The 18,221-nt window shown below is 42.9% G+C and overlaps 1 protein-coding gene across 5 annotated transcripts in view; it reads left to right on the plus strand.

Moving 5' to 3' along the window:
- Window positions 1–230: 230 nt before the first annotated feature.
- Window positions 231–18,221, plus strand: part of CSNK1A1 (casein kinase 1 alpha 1) — a 32,560-nt gene continuing 14,569 nt past the window's right edge. For 3 of the 5 annotated variants that reach the window (XM_032124559.1, XM_032124561.1, XM_032124560.1), the window contains exons 1-5: window positions 231–734; window positions 1,563–1,669; window positions 12,324–12,450; window positions 14,140–14,238; window positions 16,651–16,734. In XM_032124559.1, coding sequence (XP_031980450.1) covers window positions 612–734; window positions 1,563–1,669; window positions 12,324–12,450; window positions 14,140–14,238; window positions 16,651–16,734 — 540 coding nt within the window. In that variant the 5' untranslated portion in view covers window positions 231–611. The remainder of the gene's footprint in view (window positions 735–1,562; window positions 1,670–12,323; window positions 12,451–14,139; window positions 14,239–16,650; window positions 16,735–18,221) is intronic. The other 2 variants (XM_032124562.1, XM_032124563.1) reach the window with 1 other exon arrangement.

The raw sequence follows: 18,221 nt of genomic DNA on the forward strand, positions 1-18,221 counted from the left end.
CCCGCTCCCGCCGCCTGCCCCTTTAAGAGCGAGTGAGGGCACGTCCGCTTTCCCCGCCCTCTTCCGCCCGGACTGGCGGAACGGCTCCGTACGCATGCGCGGCCGCGCCGAGCGCCCAATCACCGCCCCAGCCTGGAGGGCGGGGCGCCGAGCGAGCGCGGTGATTGGCGAAGCGCGGCGAGGGGGCGTGGTTTGCGCGGCGCCACCCCGCCCCGCTCCCAGCGTGCCCCGCGCGGTGAAGAAGCGGCGGCCGCGCGCCGGGGGCATTTTGTGTCGGCGGCGGCGGCTCAGGCACAAGATGGCGGCGGCGGCCGAGTGAGCGGCCGGCGGCCGCCGCGACCCCGCGAGTCCCCCCCCTTTCCCCTCCCTGCTCTCACAAGCACCTCGGGGGCCGCTTCTCCTTTTTCTGGAGCGCGCCGAGAGCCGCGGAGCGGCGCGGAGCCGCGCAGGGGGGGCGCCCGCCCGAGGGGCCCGGCTGGAGCTGAGCGCGGGGACCGTCCTTGGCTGCGCCGCTCTCCCCCCTCCAGCCCCTTTCCCCTCCTCGGGGGCGGCCGTAGAGCCCTCGTTGTCCCGCCGAGCCGGCCGGGAGGGCCCGAGAGCCGCCCCTCGCCATGGCGAGCAGCAGCGGCTCCAAGGCCGAGTTCATTGTCGGAGGCAAATACAAGCTGGTGCGGAAGATCGGGTCGGGCTCCTTCGGGGACATCTATTTGGCGATCAACATCACCAACGGGGAGGTAAGGGCCGCTCGCACTCCCCCCTCAGCTCCCCGGGGCGAGCCGGGCACCAGCCATCGCCACCCCGAGCCCCACCTGCCGCCGGCTGTGCCCTCTGTGTCCCCGGGGTGGGAGTCTTCCTTCCCCCCGCCGAGGGTCTTCCTTCCCCCCTCTTTCCCCTCTCCGAGGGGTTCGTTCCCTCCCCTTTCCTCCGAGGGTCTTCATCCCCCGCTCCCCACCGAGGGTTCTTCCTCGCTGCCCCTTCCACAGCAGAGACCTGCGGTCGTGGGCTCCCCCACCGAGCACTCGGGAGAGGAGAAAAGAGGCGAAAACCGTTGTGGGAAAACATATTTAAACATATTTGTGTTTTGTGAGCGGCCAAAGTCGTCGTCCCTCGCCCGCCATTCATCTCCTCCTCTGCCTCAGCTGGGGAACACTTTGTATCTCGTTTCTTCAACACTAATAGAAACAAAGAAGATCCCCCTGTTTTTCCAGCTTTTCCTTTGTTTTTTTTTTTTTGTTTTTTTTTTTTTCCTTCCTCCCCCTCACGGCTCTGAGCTGTAAAGAAGAAACACCCACGTATGTTCTTCCTCGCTTAAGTGGTTTTGAAGACTCCACATCTCTAGCTCAAATGCATGACCCGGGATGGATATTTGTGTACAAATCACCGCGATGTGGATTTTATTTGAAGACGCCACAAAATGCAGCACGTCGAGCTCAGAAATAAATAAATATATACCTGAAAGTGTTTACATCAGGGGTGTGTGGGGGTTGTGGAAGTGCTGTGCCCCTTAAACCTCAGTGCTCGGTGGACGCTCTGCCCTGACTCCTTGTTCCCTCTCACTGCAGGAAGTTGCTGTGAAGTTGGAGTCTCAGAAGGCTCGGCACCCCCAGCTGCTCTATGAAAGCAAACTGTACAAGATCCTGCAGGGAGGAGTTGGCATCCCACATATACGGTAGGAATCAGCCGTGTGTGCCAGTGGCGTTTCTGTACTGTTGGTATGACTTTTTTTGTCATGCTTATTGCTATATATTGGCAGTTGTTGTATACTTTGTAGTGTGAGGCAGGCCACCACCATGAAAAGAAATGTATCCGTGCGAGATTGGGGCTGATGAAGGGGGGAAATGCTCCTTTCCAAGCTCTCCAACTCGCTGGATTCCTCCCGCAGGGCTGCTGTCTTTATGGAGAGAGAGACACTCAGTGAGAAATTCTTGTGGCCATTAGAACAAAGTGTGAGGAGGCTGTTTCTCCGAGAGGCAGAGAGTTGGGAGCCGGCCCTGGAAATGGCTGCTTTCTTTTGTTGCCTCTCTCTCTCTCTTTTTTTTTTTTTTTTTTTTTTTTTGTTCCAACATGTCTTCCTGCTCCGCTCAGAAAATGGCGGCTGGACGTGATTAACCCTCCCCCTTCTCCTGGTGGGACAAGGGACGTGCTCGGGCTTGTGCCTTTTTCCTTTCATAGTTATGAGCCGCCAGCCTTGAGACTGCGGAGAACCTGGAGCAGGAATGAAATGGCAGCAGCTCCTTTCTGCTGCCCGCAACAGATGCGTCACCAGTACGGGATTAATCCCTCCCAGTTCCTCATTATGCAGCTCCTTGCTTCGGATTCCAGCTGAAACTTTCGGCAGGGTTTCAGAATTTCCTGATCTGGAAGAAAATCGCTGGTGCAGGACTCCTGGAGGGGTTATTCCTCATGGGATTATGGAGTTGTTACCCTGGGGTAGTGCCCAACTCCTGAATCTGGGCATCAAAGAGTTACACGAAACTTCAGTTTTCTCCAGCAAGACTTTGTATAAGTTGTTCCTTTTTTTGAAACTTTGTTAATAATTGTTTTTAAAGTTAGTGGTTTTTCCCTTTGCACAGTGGCATAAAGGATTTTTGTTCCTTGAGCTGCACAACCTATTTCAATTTAGGTTCTGTGTCAAACTGTGGATTCCATTTAATTTAACCCTTCCTGACTTTGTACAGGATCAATAGTGACACTGAGGGTGTGTTTGAATGTTCTCACGATGACATAGCCAAGATCCTGTATTAATTTGAACAAAGCCTAGTACAAATCTGCATTTCTGAGGTTAGTAGCTCCCTCCTCCTTTCCCCCCAAACACAACTGGCTCTGATCCTGAATGTGAGCTGGAGGAGACAGTGTTGTCCTGGCCATCTGTCCTCATTCACTCCAGCCTCTTGCAGGGATACAGTCAACATACCTGAATTAAATACTTGCAGCTTCAGCAGAGTTGCTGATGTGAAAACAGATGCAGTCTTTCTTTGAGACTACAATTTCCTTCTTTTCTCAAACGTGGCCGCCTTTATTTCACAACTGAAAGAATAGGAATTGCATTTTGGAAAGCTTTCACGGTACAGTTGCATGCTAAAACAGGGATAACTGGGAAAACAGCCAGAGCAAGCAGATATCAGGTGTTTCATCACAGAACTGGAAAAGCAGGCATTCTTGAACTACTTTTTCGAAAAGTTAATGAGTGAGTGGTGCTATAATGATGCCCAAGTTGCCAATTTTTGGCTTTTCCACTGCTGAATTTCTTGTGTTTGGTTAAAATGCCCTGGGAAATACTGATCATAATCTTGCATGTTGAGAAACTTGCTCTATCTTCAACTACAACTTTCCTCTGTATTTGATGTTCTTGTACCCCCTAAAAATAATACAAGGTTGCAAAGAAACTGAGAGTGGATAAATGAGGCAACACTCAGCAAATTGATTCACTCATTGTGCTGAAGGTGTGTGATTATTGGATAATGTCAGTCAGTCCTTTCAGGTTCTCACAATGTTAATTAATCTTTCTAGTATTTTTCTAGAAAAGTGTCTTTTTGGAAATACTCTTTCTCTTTTCAGAAGCAGCATTAGTTGTAAATCTGTCTTTATATGCCAGATGCTGCTTGAGAGGTTTCTCTGGGCTGCTGGAATTGGTTGTTGACTTTCTATGTGGATCTGGTGATGCTTGAGGAAATCTAAACCGGCATTCTTAGGTTTATCTTCTTTAAAAGGAAGCTGAGCAGGGGACCAGCACAGTTCCTGTGACAAATATTAAAATGTTCTGTGTTTAGTAGAAGTAGAATTCATGATGCTCTGAATCCAAGTCAATACTTAGGTCACTTTGCATGTGTCATTGATAATCCATGTGCCACCATTGTTTCATAATAATATGCTGTCACATTGGAATAAGCTGTTCCTGGCTCAGTGTATTCACAAGGATGAATCAAGCTGAAGGAAAGTCAGTATATTTGGTAAAATTTCTGTAATGTGACACCTTTAAACAACAGCAGCACAAGAATTTGATAGGAAATGAAGGAATCATGCCAAGCTTTCCCCATTGCCATGCTTTATGAAGTGAACTCAGCAGCTCTTTTATCTCAGTGCTGCACATCCTGGACACATCAACGTGAAAATTTGTGTTTCTCATTTAAGAGTGAGGGACTTTTCCTCTATTTTTCACCTCCTTAAGTGGTGCAGTGGCCAAGATCAACTTCCTGGAAGTTGCATTATGTGACTTTGCCTCACTCAAGTGGTCTCTGCTGTAGTTCTGTGACTCACAGAGCTGAGAGAATAAATGAGGTAGGGATTGCTCATTCATTTGGGGCTCCTGTTCCTAAAGCTGAGTTCTGCCCTCTAGATGTGATTTCCAACTTAGAATTACAAGAACACATGTTTAGAGTGTCCTTAAAGTTATCTAGAACCAAGCACTTTTTTTACAGCCTTTAATGTTGATTTGATGGAATTTCTGGCTCATTGCAAGAAACTAATGAGCAAATATCTGAGTTTTTGAGTTAAAAGTTTAATGTTTCTGTGGGGTCAACAGTGAGCCTTCACCTCTCATGGAGGGTGAACAAGGGGCTTTGGTGCTTAATTCCACTGTAATAGAACATGTTATTTGCACAGAAAATAGCAAAAAAATGAGATTGGAATGAATGAATGGGAAATTTTATTCTCTGCATATTCAATACCCTTTTATATCTTTAAGTTTGCTATTTATTGTTTCCTGGAAGAGCAGCAAAGTTTCTGAACTTAACCTTAAAGTTTCACAAAACTTTCATTAATACTCCAGAATTTTTTTTTAAGCTGTGTTTTGTTCTTGATGTCCAAATTTTACTTCATTATTACCTTAATTTTCCCCAAAAGGCTCTTGAACCAAGCTTAACATTGTGACAGTCTGCTGTGCCTTTAGGACACAATGGCCAGGCCCCAGCATTCTGCTGGGCTTATTCTCATTGTTCTCACTCATCAGCTGCCCTTTGCTTTTTTTCCTCTCTTTTTCAGTGACAAAGCAATTTGAGCTGTAATCTTGTTAACTGGGCACTGATCCTATTAGTTGGGACTATCCACCTCTATTCCCCAATTCCTGCTTCTGCCTTGGAGGAATGCAGCAGAGCGTGTTTGATTTTTTTTTGTGTGTGTTTGTCCACAGTGTAACTCTGTTAAAGCTTTATTCACAAAAGCAATTATTCAAATTACCTGGGACAGCCTCTCTTGATTTCTTTTGCCATTTATGGTGTTCGTCAACTATTGGATGTATCCTTGATGAAGATCAGCTGTTTGTAAGTTTAAAAGCAAAAAGCTACTGACTTAGTGGGGTTTTTTTGTGTTTTTGTTTTGTTTTTTTAAAGTTCTCTTGCAAACTGAGTAAGTTAATCTCTACATTTCTGAATTTTCCAATGCAGTACTTGCAAATATTTTGATGTAGAGAAATTCAGAGAGAAATTCTCACTGAGTTGAGTTTTCTGGAAAAAAAATTATCTACAATATTTATGCTTCTGGTTGATTACTGCCATGTTGCTGAATAATTACAAACAGCAGAATCTGCCCTTATACATCTTCATTAAATACTACCTGTAATGGAAATACGTGGGCAAGGTTGGTAATCTAAGAGTTACCACAACCAAATTTGCCTTAAACACTTGAAACGTTGATTTTTTTTTTTTTAGCAGTTCTTAAAAGTCTGTAAACACACCTCTCAAACACTTTCATTTTAAACTGTTTTCTCAGTAACTTCCTGCAGCATAAAACCCCCCAACCAACCACCAGAAAAACCCAAACCACCATGAGAAAAACAGAAAAATACCCACTAAACCCACAAGAAACTCCACTCCCCCCTCCAAAAAAAAAAAGAGGTTCTGTCAATAAAGCCTACTATTAATTAACTTTGTGTTATTACTTAATGCTGCATATTGAAGGGTTCAACCATCTGATAGGTAACCAGAAGCCTCTTCTCGTGGCTCTAAATAAAATGGAAGGTAACCTTTTAAATGAATACCTACGGTTCCTCCATTAAGAAAATAAATATACTTAAATGAAATTTATTTCCTGTTTTCCACCAGTCTAAACTCTTGTCTTAATTGGTCTTTGTGGACTTTGTCAAAGCATCCAAGAAGAGACCACAGTTTGAATTTTTTTCTCCCTGCCTTAACTCAGTTTTTGGAGTTTGAGGTCAGTGTTACTCCTGTTTGAAGCAAACGATCAGCAGAGATATTAAAATGAATAAAAAAGAATGCTAAAATATCCTGTTCTTTGGTGCTGTTTGCTGTCCCCACTGCGGATTAATGGTTCACCTTCTCACTGAACTGCAACTCCTGCCTTTTACAGGGGAAACTCAACTCCTGACTTCCTCCCAGGTGTTAATGCAGTTTATTAAACAGCTCAGCAAAACAGGGAGTCAGCTGCACGTTTGCAACATAACACTGGGCAGATGAAACCACCTCCTTGCTGAGGGGATGAGTTGTGCTGGCATACTTAGTGTATTGCTCTCAGAACTGTACAAAAAGTGATACAGAATTTTATTTATAGAGTGGAGCCAACTCCATAGCGTAGGGTGTTCATGGCTGTTTCTTTATTTAGTACTTGGGTGGCCTAATTCATGCTCTCCATGGCAACTAACGTTAGGTGACATCTGCTAAATATTCCACTTCAGGATTTCAGTCATGCCATATTATGTGAAGTTCATTTATATTACTCCTGGCTGGCTAACAGTTAAGTGCTTTTTCCAGTTTCAGGGGAGATAAAGCAGAAATACAAAATATGTGTCAATTTAGAAATGAAGCTTTGATGGATTACCTTTCTTTTATGTGTTGCTTCAGTGTCTGTAAGACTCGGTGTATTTTTACAGGCATAATTCACTTTCCAATTTGTCTGCACTGTCATTATTTGTCAAGAGCTGTCTGTGCTGAGAACATGGGAGAACATGGGAGCAGAAGGGGCTGAATCAGTCAGGTGCAACATCACAACTTTCTAGGCCAGCCGAGCAGTGCTCATGATTGTGTTGTTGGACAGAGAGAGCCTCTGTGCCTAAAGATAATGCTTGTACCCACAGGCAGTCAACTGCCAGGTATTTTTCCCCTGATTTCTGTTAATAACCTTTTCCCTCTTCCCATCCTCCTTTATCTATAAAGAATAATTGCATAACTCCATAACTGCCTTGTGTGCTGTTTGGATGCATGATTGCAGAGGTTACAGTCTTCCCACCTTCCTTGAAGTCTCTTTTCTGCCCTTGTTGGGATTTGGATTTCCTTTCCTGAGTTGGTGACAGGGTTTGCAGCAGTGATGCCAGTTATTTCACAGTTCCTGTGCTGCGCTTTTCCTGGGTAGGATTCCTTGGTATTTTTCAGGGATATCAGAGCTGTGTAATTACAGGGAGGTCAGTGTTTTCTCTTTAGTCACGTTATCTGACTAATGCCCAGTTCAGAGAGTTTTGTGTAAATGGCTTAGGGCTGGCAGGAGTGGATTACAGTTCCAGAGTGTTCACCAGATCAGTGCCATGTGGATTTCTGTAGGATGTCTGAGTCCTTTGTGTCCACGAGGCCTTCCAGACTCACATATTCACCCTCATGTGCCTGCTGACTTGTCAAACTTACTAATTAGGTGATCTCAGGTAATTCTATTAGCAAGTTCTTTCCAGCTTGCTTCTTCACCTTACATTTTTGTTCTAACAGCTTTTTTATCCACCTTAGTTCTTTTGACAATCTCCATTTCTGTCACGAGAACTCTTTCACTTGTTGCTTGAAAACCCAAGTGCTGGGAAACTTAATTAAATAGGATTACATGGAGTAATCATAGGGTCACACACCATAATTTATGGAAATGGCAGAAGTTTATGTAATGTCAAAGAAGTCAAAATCTCCCTTTTTGTAATGGGAGTATAAACATTTCTGGAAGTGTAAAGATTTGAGTTTAAATATGCCAGTGTTGGAAGCATTGTCCTTCCCTGCAGTGAGGCATCAGGAGATATTTTTTGTCTCACAAAGGCACAGCCTCCTGTAGTTGTGTTTGTAATTCCAGGTTGCCAGAGCCCCTGTGGGAACAGTCAGTGATGGAGCTGACAGAAGCCTTTAGTGGAGGATGGGTTACCTGGCAAAGCAGGTGTTGATTGAGGAGAGCTTTTATTAAGTGGGAACAAAATGGTCTTGGCATGGTTTGTCTGATGGTGAGAAGAGTTTTTTGTGGCACTGAGCTCATGTTCTGCTTTTTTATATAAGCTGTAAGCAAAGTGAGGTACCCTTATTGCCTCCATGGCTTCAGAATTTTGGGGTTTGGGGTTTCTTCACCATTGAGTAACAGCCATCATTTACTAATTCAGTCATTTCCTTAATTTTGATCTAAATATGGTTGGGGTTTTTTTTTTATATGAATCTTCTGAATCCTTTTATTGATTTCTCACCCATTTTTGGTACTTGTGCTGGGTTTGTTACCTTGTAATTATTATCATTGCCAGTGTAGTGAATGAAACAGGTGGTTAATGACTGGAATTGGGTGAGTGGCACATGAGTGTGAAACTGGGCTGGAATTTCATGGCCAGTATATGCATTCTGTTAGCCCTTCACCCCCCTTTCTCTGCTAGTTGGCCTAGTTCTGTTTGACCCTTTCAAAGGAAGATGTGAAAAAAATGCTATAATAACCAAATGAAATGTTTTCTTAGGTAAAGCAAATAAAAAATCCGAACACAACGAACCAAGCAATAAACAAACACTTCCTCAAATGTTTCTTTTGTCCTTGACATTCTTTACAAAATATACAGTTGCTGAAATAGACATTATTGATTTTTTGAAAGATGCAGCTCTGAAAAGGCAAAAGGATTTTAAGTTTGGGTAGAGCTGACTACAATATTTGCCACCAAGTCCTAGATATACATCGACACTTCACTTCCTTGTCTCAAGGCAGTCAAGAGAGTTTAAAAAACCACCCCATGGCAGTTGAAGTAAACATCCACTTGTCGCATGACCTGACAGCATACCTGCTTTGTTGTGTATTATTTGGAAACGAAACGCTTTCAAACCGCTGTGTGGTGTGACTTAGATGTTCCCACAGAGCTCAGATACTGAAATCCAAGATGTTAGAAAATGTCAGCTCTGTGTTTTTGCTGGGGTAATAGATGAGGCTCTCAAACCACATGATTTGGAAACTTGGTGACGTGGCCAGTCTTGGTCTGTCACATAGACAAGTCACTCAAGTCAAATTAGGGTCACTGTGCTCAGCCTTTAACCATGCTCTGATAGAAAGCTTCATAAAAGAGATTTACTGTATTCTGACTAACTGGAATAGTTTGATATGTAGCTTTAAACAGATGAGGGAAGGGAGAATGATTTTCCTGCTGGGAGCTTGGGCACACCTTGAAGCTCAAGTAGGTTTGTGACATCTGTATCAGATGTTTGTGTGACGCTGCCCGTTCAAGGGTAAACGGAACTATTTATTCCTCATGACTGTGTCCTGTTAATGTTTTGTCTAAAGATGTAAAGCACAGTAGGAATCAATTAGAAAAAGACTAGGAGAACTTTTTCTAGTAAATTAGCTTATCTTCTTGAGATAATACATTGTGTATAACTAAATCAGAGTAATTACCCACCCAAAGTGAGCTCTCAAGTAGTTAAATCTCTTGCTCCTGCTTTTCACTCCCCTCCAAAACTCTCCCTACTTAAAATGTGTTGCTTCCTCAACTTTACTATAAGGGAAAGAACTTCCAAGTGTGCTGACAAGGGTCCATGGATCTCTATCAGACACGTGGGCACACTTGTATTCTGAGATGCCAGTGCCTCCTAATAGTTGCCCAGGGCTTTGTATGGATCATTTCCTCATATTAGTAGATAATACCAAGTTTCCCTGTAGATGAAGTATTAAAATTCATGAAGATCTCTTTTTGGGACACCAGCTTTCATATATCCTAATATCCAAGTTTTCCTAAGAAAAGACAAGACTTCTAATTAGTTCTTTAATTCAGAGCTGCCAGTAGTAGCAGGTCCTACACCTTGAATGGACATGATGTAGCTTTACTTCTTAATCCCATGTTCCCTGGAAATGTTCCAAGGGAAATGAAAACTTACTTGGAGTGTTAGCAAAGTAAATAAAACACAAGTTACTCTGATACCTTGGAAGAAATTCCAGTTGCCAGTAGTGAAATGAATAGGTGTCACAGTCTTCAGTGAGGAATTACAGGCAGCTAAACATGAAAATGAAATATTAAGAGGTTCTGCCTTATTTCTTTGTCTTGGAGAATTGGATGTGCTTTTCACCAGCGCAGAATGGTCAGGAGATGAGAATTTTCTTGTTCATACACAGAAATAGGCCAAACAGAGGTTGTGCAATCATCTTGAATTACTGCACTTACTCAGCAGACAGATCCCTGTGGAGGAACAAAAAGGTTTTTAAAATGTACCTTCCAGGGTGGCCTTCCTTTGCATCAGCTTTACCTTGTCTGTGAGGCTGTGACTAAATTTTCTTAGCTCCAGTGAAGGCTGATCTTTGATCCTTTTCCCCTACACTGCATCTCTTGGGCACTGACCCATTGCTGTGCTGAGCAATTACGCTCAGCACCTCAATTAGAATTGCATCCCTTGAAGAAAATACTACTTTATCTAGATCATCATTTACTCCTTAGGATTCTTCATTGCAGCCCATTACTCTCTAGTTTTTTTCCCTAAGAAACCTAAGTTTCATAGGACAGAATGCCTAGGCAGGTCATTTGCTCCAATTTTCATTACTTTAGGTGACAGTAATGTTCCATTTTCACCTGTGACTTCTGGAGTTGTTTATAGAGCTGTTCTGTTAACATTTCATTTGAATGACTGCTTCCAAAATACATATTTTCTGCATCCCATTTTGATGCAGGGAATGAAAAAAGGTCCTAGACTGATCTGTAAAACAAGGAGTGTGAGCCACAGCTCGTATATAACTTTTATCAGATTTATAACAATGCAGGATGAAGGGCATGGTATCTACTAGAATCCAGACAGTGGGAAGGTACAGGCCAGTAGTTCCTGAAACAAATCCAAATATAGAATCTTTTCTCCCTGCCTTTGTAAACATTTTATTTTACTACCCCAGCTAAGCTTGGAATCCTGTGAGTACCAAGGAATTTGTTGACTTTATCAGTGGTAACTATTTTCCAGACAGCCATGCATTGGTATACTGGAGTCATTGCCTAAAGTGGAAATACAGTGTCTGTACAGATATTTAAGCCCCAGCTGCTACTTTAGCTGAATCTTGAGTTATTCTTTTATCTGCATGCTCTTATTATGAGATACATCCTTGGGGTAGCTTGTCTGTGCCACTGTTGTTGGGAAATTGAGGGCAATTCTCCATGGACTACTGGCAGTAGGTCCTTGACATAAGAATGAGGAGCTCAGAAAAGGGAAAATTGCAGCTTTCTGATCAACCAGGTGTCATGTCAGCTTCAAATGCAGTTTTTCACACACAGCTGACACTTAACCATAGTTATCTGGGATGTGCAGAAGGACTGGAGAGGAGAATTTCCAGCCCTGTCTTTCAGCTGTGGAGATTCACAGCTGAGATGTGCAGGAGTCCAGGGTGTGGCTCCAGGTCTGCTCAGGCAGCGTAGATGGGGAGAGACCACCCCCAGTTACAGATACAATAGAGCAGAGCTATGATGAAAATATTAAACATGGATTGGAAAGGAAAATATCCATGGAAGGAATTCTGCTTGTCCTCGCAGCATTGTTTGCCTTTATTTTTGCCCAAAATTTATGTACTAAGCACTTAAGGGTGACTGTCACAGTATACCTGCAATTACTATTTTGTTCTATTTCTACTTTTGCTCTTCTGACACTTGAGTGCTCTCTGTGATGTTGAAAACCTGATAAAAAGTCTTTATATTCGACTTAATGGGACAATAGAACTTGATTGGCATTTTTAAATTGGGAAATAAATTAAGAAGTCTATGAGGGAGATGCTTTGGTCTGGTGCAGAGGAGTCGAACCCGAAAACAAAGCCTAAAGCACGTCAGGATGGCTCTGTGAAGGGAAATGATGCAGGAACAGCGAGTGTAAGGTGTCCCACAGATGAATTTCAGTCCAGGTGTTGTACACACCCCTCAGTATAAGGACACTGCTGCTTTGGTTGCATTTTCATTCTGGTGTTTGGTATTTCAGTCGTTGAAGTGTAGTAGCGTTTTCTCTTCAGGGAAAATTGCCAACTTGTGTGTTCTGGTTTGTGCTCAGACTTTTGTTCCCAGGAAAAATAAGACACTACCAGCATTAATTTCTCATTAGCTTTCGAGATGGAACATTAGTCAGCAACGAGCCCTTGGAGCTGAGAGTGCTGGTGGTATCCTGGGCTGCATTAGGATTCCTGCTAATGCTGGATCATTTCCTTTGTTGCAGGTGGTATGGTCAAGAAAAGGACTACAATGTTCTAGTCATGGATCTTCTTGGGCCCAGCCTGGAAGACCTCTTCAACTTCTGTTCTCGCAGGTTTACGATGAAAACAGTACTTATGCTAGCAGACCAGGTATGTGCACACCTTGGTGGGAGCAGCTTCAGAGCCCTGAGGGATTCTCTGCAGAGTGGGTTAAATTATTGATGCAGTGTTTTATACATCTAAGTGAACACTTGACCTAAATAAGGACAAAGTAATGGTGGTTTCTGTGTGCTCTGCCCTACAAAATGCACGGAGTGGGAGGGCACTGCAGCTGCAGCTTCTTCGTGTTGCTGCTTTAAGGCCAACTTCATTCAAATATTAAGACTGTTGTGGGTGGATTCACTGCCAGTATCACCATGGGGGTTGTGGTAGGGGGGCTGAAAGTCTGCACCTGTGGGTGATCTGATTCAATAGGACCTGTGGTGACAACGTGCAAGTCTGTCCCTGTTCTTACTGCCTGTCCCTGTGCTCTCACACCCTCCTGTAGCCTCTAGGACCAGACAGTGAGCTAATAATAAATAACTGTCTTGCTTGTTTGGTCCTCACAGACAGTTCTTAAAGCTGTTAGTGGAGATGCCACTCTACCTCCAACATAATTAAGGCCTCTAAAACTCTCTTAAGTCTTTTTTTATAGCAGTTGATATTTTTCCAACTTGGTCATGAGAATACAGCATCTGAAACAAGCAGCCATATTTATTTCTTGCTGCTTAATAAATAGCTTGATTGTGCTGCCTTCAGCTCCTTGAAAAGCAGTGAGGGATTTTCAAGTTGAATTTTTCAATGGTAGTTGAAATTTCATCTAATATTACGTAATTGATGTCAGTACCAAGTTGTCACTTAGCCAGATGCTTGTAGAATCCCAGGCTCTTGGCCAAGGAAGCTCAAGGCATTTGTCTGGAGACAAGGTCAGCTGTCCCTGCTCTCAGCTGCCCTAAGAGGGTGATGTGCTTGCTTTAGAGAGCCATTTGCCTGCTCACTTAGCCAGAGTCTGGGTGTGACAGCATCTCCAGGGAATCCATGAGGGGTTTGTGCAGTATTCCTTTGGATGATAAACACTAATTAGCTGTCAGCTGGGAAACAGGCAGAAATGGGGGATATCAGTGCTCAGAAGTGGCTTTTAGGGCACAGTCCAGCAAACAGCTGGCAGGGCTGTGATGTAACAACTCAACTCAGGCCTGCAAGAGGAGTGAGTGTTTGAGGAGCTGCAGAGCTGTGCCACATAACCATGGGCTGTGATCTCACCCACAGGAAATGGGTTGGCCCTATATGATGACACAGATGTGCCAGAGTTTCTCCATGTCTGCACATATTCTGGGGTCAGGGTAGCCTAGATATGACAGGATGGGCCACCATCAAGTTGTGACTTGCTCCATGAAAACTGTTACCTGCAAAAGTGATGTTTGATGAATGAGTAACCAGATGAATGAGTAACGGGGACAGGGGGGAGGGAGTGAGCTTTAAAATTGGCTTGTGGTAGCTATAAAACCTTTGAAGTAATGAAAAGAAATTACTTTTTAATAGGATGCTATAGTTAGAAGCACGAACTTCAATATCTGGGAAATATTCAGGTATTTAATCTGCCAGATTCTGACCAAGATGATGGAATTTTAACATGCAAAAAAATAATTCAGACAGCATTTACAAAAATTGGTTTTCATTAAGCAAATACATAAATTGAAGCTGCAGAGGAAGGTAACTAAAAATCCATGCTTTCATTGAAGGTTTAATGAAATGTCTTGCTCTCTTTGAAATCTTACATGTTGCTGGTTTTTTTTACAGATGATCAGTAGAATTGAATATGTGCACACAAAGAATTTTATACACAGAGACATTAAACCAGATAACTTCCTAATGGGTATTGGGCGTCACTGTAATAAGGTTAGTCCAAAGCTCTTTGTTTCCAAGCTCCAGAGGGAATGCCTGTGTGATTTGATTCCAGCTGCACAACTTCTGTAAAATGCATTGCTAAAACTGCTATTTTGGATGCTAAACCACAGTTCTTGGGTGTGAGAACTTGGTTTTCTTGGTGTCCACTTGTAAATGCTGTGGGTCTCTGACCCACCCTGGGAGATGCACTTGATTGCAAGATGATTTCTAGACTTGCAACAAGGTTATAAACTAACCCTAGAGAATACTTGACTACTTCTCTCAAGATGTTTGTTGTCATAGCTTTTTTTTTCCTCTATGTTAAAGTCAAATCTTATCTTTGGCTTTGGGGCTGACTTCCTAGGATGAAAACAATTTGTGCCAGCGTGGGAGCTCCTGACCTACCAGTCAGCAGGGCATTAAGTGTTGCAGTGACAGACTGGTAAAGTCTCTTCAACCATCAGAATTGTGGATAAGCCCAAGAGCCAACATGCAGATGCCTTTATAAATAAAAGAAATGGTGCAATGATGTTGATGGAAAACTGTTAAGCTGTAGAATACCTGTTGTACAACAAAAATTTTGTCTCAGTTTACTTTGGGGGGGGGGAAAAGCTGGGGGTGGGCGGGGGGTGGGCTGAGGTTGTTACACCTTTTGGGATGGGTAAACATAGTCAGAAGTGCATGTTTCCTGCCTAGAAGGCAACTTTTTCATTTTATTTTTAGTTTTCTTGAGTGAAATATGCTTAATCCTGCAATTTGTATGTCGAGCTCGGGCAGACAGGCAGCATTGGCAATGCATTAAGCATGCTACTGATTAGAAATTAACTTCAGGACAAATGTACGTGATCAAGCTGTTTATTGGAAGCAAGATTCCCACTTATCTTCTCTATATGCCATCCCAGGATGTCTCATCTGGTTAGGCACTACCAGTAATCAAAATGTTTACCTTTGTTTGCCTGTATGAATGCCAACTTCAGGGCCATGAGCGTTAGAAGGGGAAAGCTTGGATAATGTGAGATAACAGCTCTTGTCTGAAGAGGTGCAATGCACTGAGTGTTTAGAGACAACCGTTGTTGGAAAAGCTTGTAATTCCAGCTGAAAGACAATCTTTATGTAATCCTGTTGCTGTTAAACTTTGTTTGTTCCCAAGTTTCATACTTTCACTCTGTACAGCTCTATTTTTCTCTGCTGTGTTGAGCAGTTTTAGGCTCCTTAATTTTCTGGCATGACTCAAAGTAGAACTTGAAAACTTTTATTTTGGTTTTTTCCTAGTTTTAGTTTCTGATTTCCAATTGTTCTTTTTGGGCCATTTTTCTATACTTTTGCACAGTCATGCTAGGTTGGCATTGCTGCACTCCAGTTCATCTTGGTGTGGATTAATGGCCTAGAAATTGCTGCTGTGCTTACTTTAGAGGAGGAACACATTAGATTTGCATCAGCTGAAATGAAAGACAAAATTGCCTACAAACCATTAGATTTTTTCCCCATTGGTTAGGGAGCCATGCAATGATGTGGTGGTAAAACACTGTCTGTGGGCATGGGCTTCACTTATGTTTCAGGGGGTTAGAAATTAGGGAAGTAGTTCCTGACCCAAGTGCAAATTCATAGTTCTACATGAGCAAAATGTGGAACGGGTTCCTTTAGTTTGGAATCAAGTGCTTTGTCCAGGAAACACTTGCCACCATACAGTATTTAATGTTTCTTTTTGTAACCAAGTGTAGTTTTGAGGTTTTTAGAGATGACTCTACACAGTTCAAAGAAAATCAGCCACAAAGACTAGAGCAGCATGGTAATCTTGTTCCAGTAGCTTCCTGTCAGTTATATTTAAAACAAAATAAAACTAAATTGATTTTTTTTCCAAATTTTAATTTGGTGATTGGGAGAAATTTTGCTCCCACCTTAAAAGATGAATTTCCAGCTGTGCTAGAAATAAGCCCTGCATGCTTATGAAAGTAAACTTTAAGGTGACTAAATGCCTTCTACCTCTTCCTTACTGAAGATTTACTTTTTCTAAATGTCTTTTGGGGGAAGGGCAGTTTGTGGAACCAAAGGCTGCTTTTGTAAGCAAAAAACTTGAATGTCCTTTTTTAATAGAGCCAAATGTCACCATTGCTATCCCTGGTTAAGGCAGTGCCATTTTGGAGCGGCTCACAGTTGAAATTTACCTTGTCCCATCTGTCAAATTTTCTCCTTGGAAAAAAAAAAAAAAAAAAAAAAGATATACTACTATAAATAATAAAACTAATACTCCAAAAAGATGGAAACATACAGTTTTTTTGAAAAGTACAGTGCTTGGTGGAAGAAGGATGGCATTTGGCTACCCTGTTCTTTCTCGAACGCCTCGGTGTTGCCTGTCTGCGCCGGCCAATGTTGCAATGTAAGCAAGACTGTTTGATGCACTGCCACCCTCTATTGTTTGTTCAGTGTTTAGAATCTCCAGTGGGGAAGAGGAAAAGAAGCATGACTGTTAGTACTTCTCAGGACCCATCTTTCTCAGGATTAAACCAGGTCTGAACTGTCTCCTATTCCAACCTCAACCCCAAATTCATGTGCTTTATTTTTGTTTTGGTTTTTTTTTTTTTTTTTTTTTTGGTTTGGTTTGGTTTATTTTTTGTTTTTTATTTCGTTTTTCTGGAGAATGTAGACCTTGCAAAAGCACCTCTTATGTTGGCATTATTCAGACATACTTGGCAAACATGTAACATTACTAAGATGTTTCCCTGTGGCGCTTGTTTAAATTGTGGAATTATTTCTAAACTTTGATAGGGCTAAATGTACGTGCTTGATTTCAGGTGCAGGCTTTATTTTCAGTCGTTCAACTCAAAAGGCAATCTCCTAAAGATGTGGCGAAGGATAGACATGAAATAGCAGGGCTCCTGCTTGCCTTCCTGAAGGGTTCCTGCAGTTTCTATGGATGCATGTGGAGAAGTTCTGTTATCACTTCAGCCAGACTCCTCCCTGTGCAGTTTTTGTTCAAAATCACCCCAAATGTGTAATGAAGACTTAATATTTTCATCCATTGTGCTTAAAAACTGAAATTACTCCAACAAGCTGTGTCTTGGAGAAGCAGGAGCTTATCTTGTAGTGTATAATGTATTTCTGACTCTTGAAGAGAAGATGAATTGCAGAGAGAGGAAGACAGTTGCCAGTTGGTAGCAGGACAGCTGGAAATTGCTGAATATGAATCACTGCTCAGGAGCTTGGCCATTGGTCCACAGCTTTCCCCAGTAGTCTCCATGGATTAAATCCCAGGCGGATTCCTGCTGTACACAAGCTGACAGGCTTCTGTTGTCTGCTTCTGAAACTTTCTTACCAGAGGCACAGACTTTGATCTACTTCTCTAGTTGCTCTTGGCAAAAATCGTGCCCTACTTCTCCAGTTTCCTGCTGATAGTGCAACAAACAGAATGAAGGTGGTGTGAGGTTATCTGGGAATGTGTTCCTGAGGGCTGGCATTGGGACGTTCTGTGCTCATCCAAGTTGGGCTGTGTCTCCCAGCTTAATTCTTTCCAGGAGGGACTCACTCCTTTGCCTTCCACCCATCCACAGGGAAATACAGACTGATCCTAAGCTAGGGAACAGAGTAAACTTCTCCAGGGAAGCTGGTGCTGGAAAATAATATCCAGTTACAGGTCTGTGTTGTGGACCAAAGCAGAAAATGAGGGATTGCATTTGAGCTCATGCTTTGCTTCTAGGAAAGTTGCAGCATAGGAATTGTGTAAAACTTTCTACTGTCTGCTTTGGGGTTCAATATCAAATATTTCCGGCATACCAGATGATTTCCTGGTAGCTAGGGAGCATAGCCATGCTCACTGAGTGGCTGCCTGTAGTGGGTGCAGCACAGCCCAGACCCACACCTTGCTGAGCTGTCTGAGCACTGTAGTTGGATTTATGTCCCCTTGCTCCAAGCATTCTGGGCTTTCAGGGTGACTTTCACTGGAACAGCAAATGTGGAACTGCAGATCCTTGTGTTTGCATATAAATCATGGCAAGACT

The sequence above is a fragment of the Corvus moneduloides genome, chromosome 15 (genome assembly GCF_009650955.1).
Source record: "Corvus moneduloides isolate bCorMon1 chromosome 15, bCorMon1.pri, whole genome shotgun sequence".
Lineage (NCBI taxonomy): Eukaryota > Metazoa > Chordata > Aves > Passeriformes > Corvidae > Corvus > Corvus moneduloides.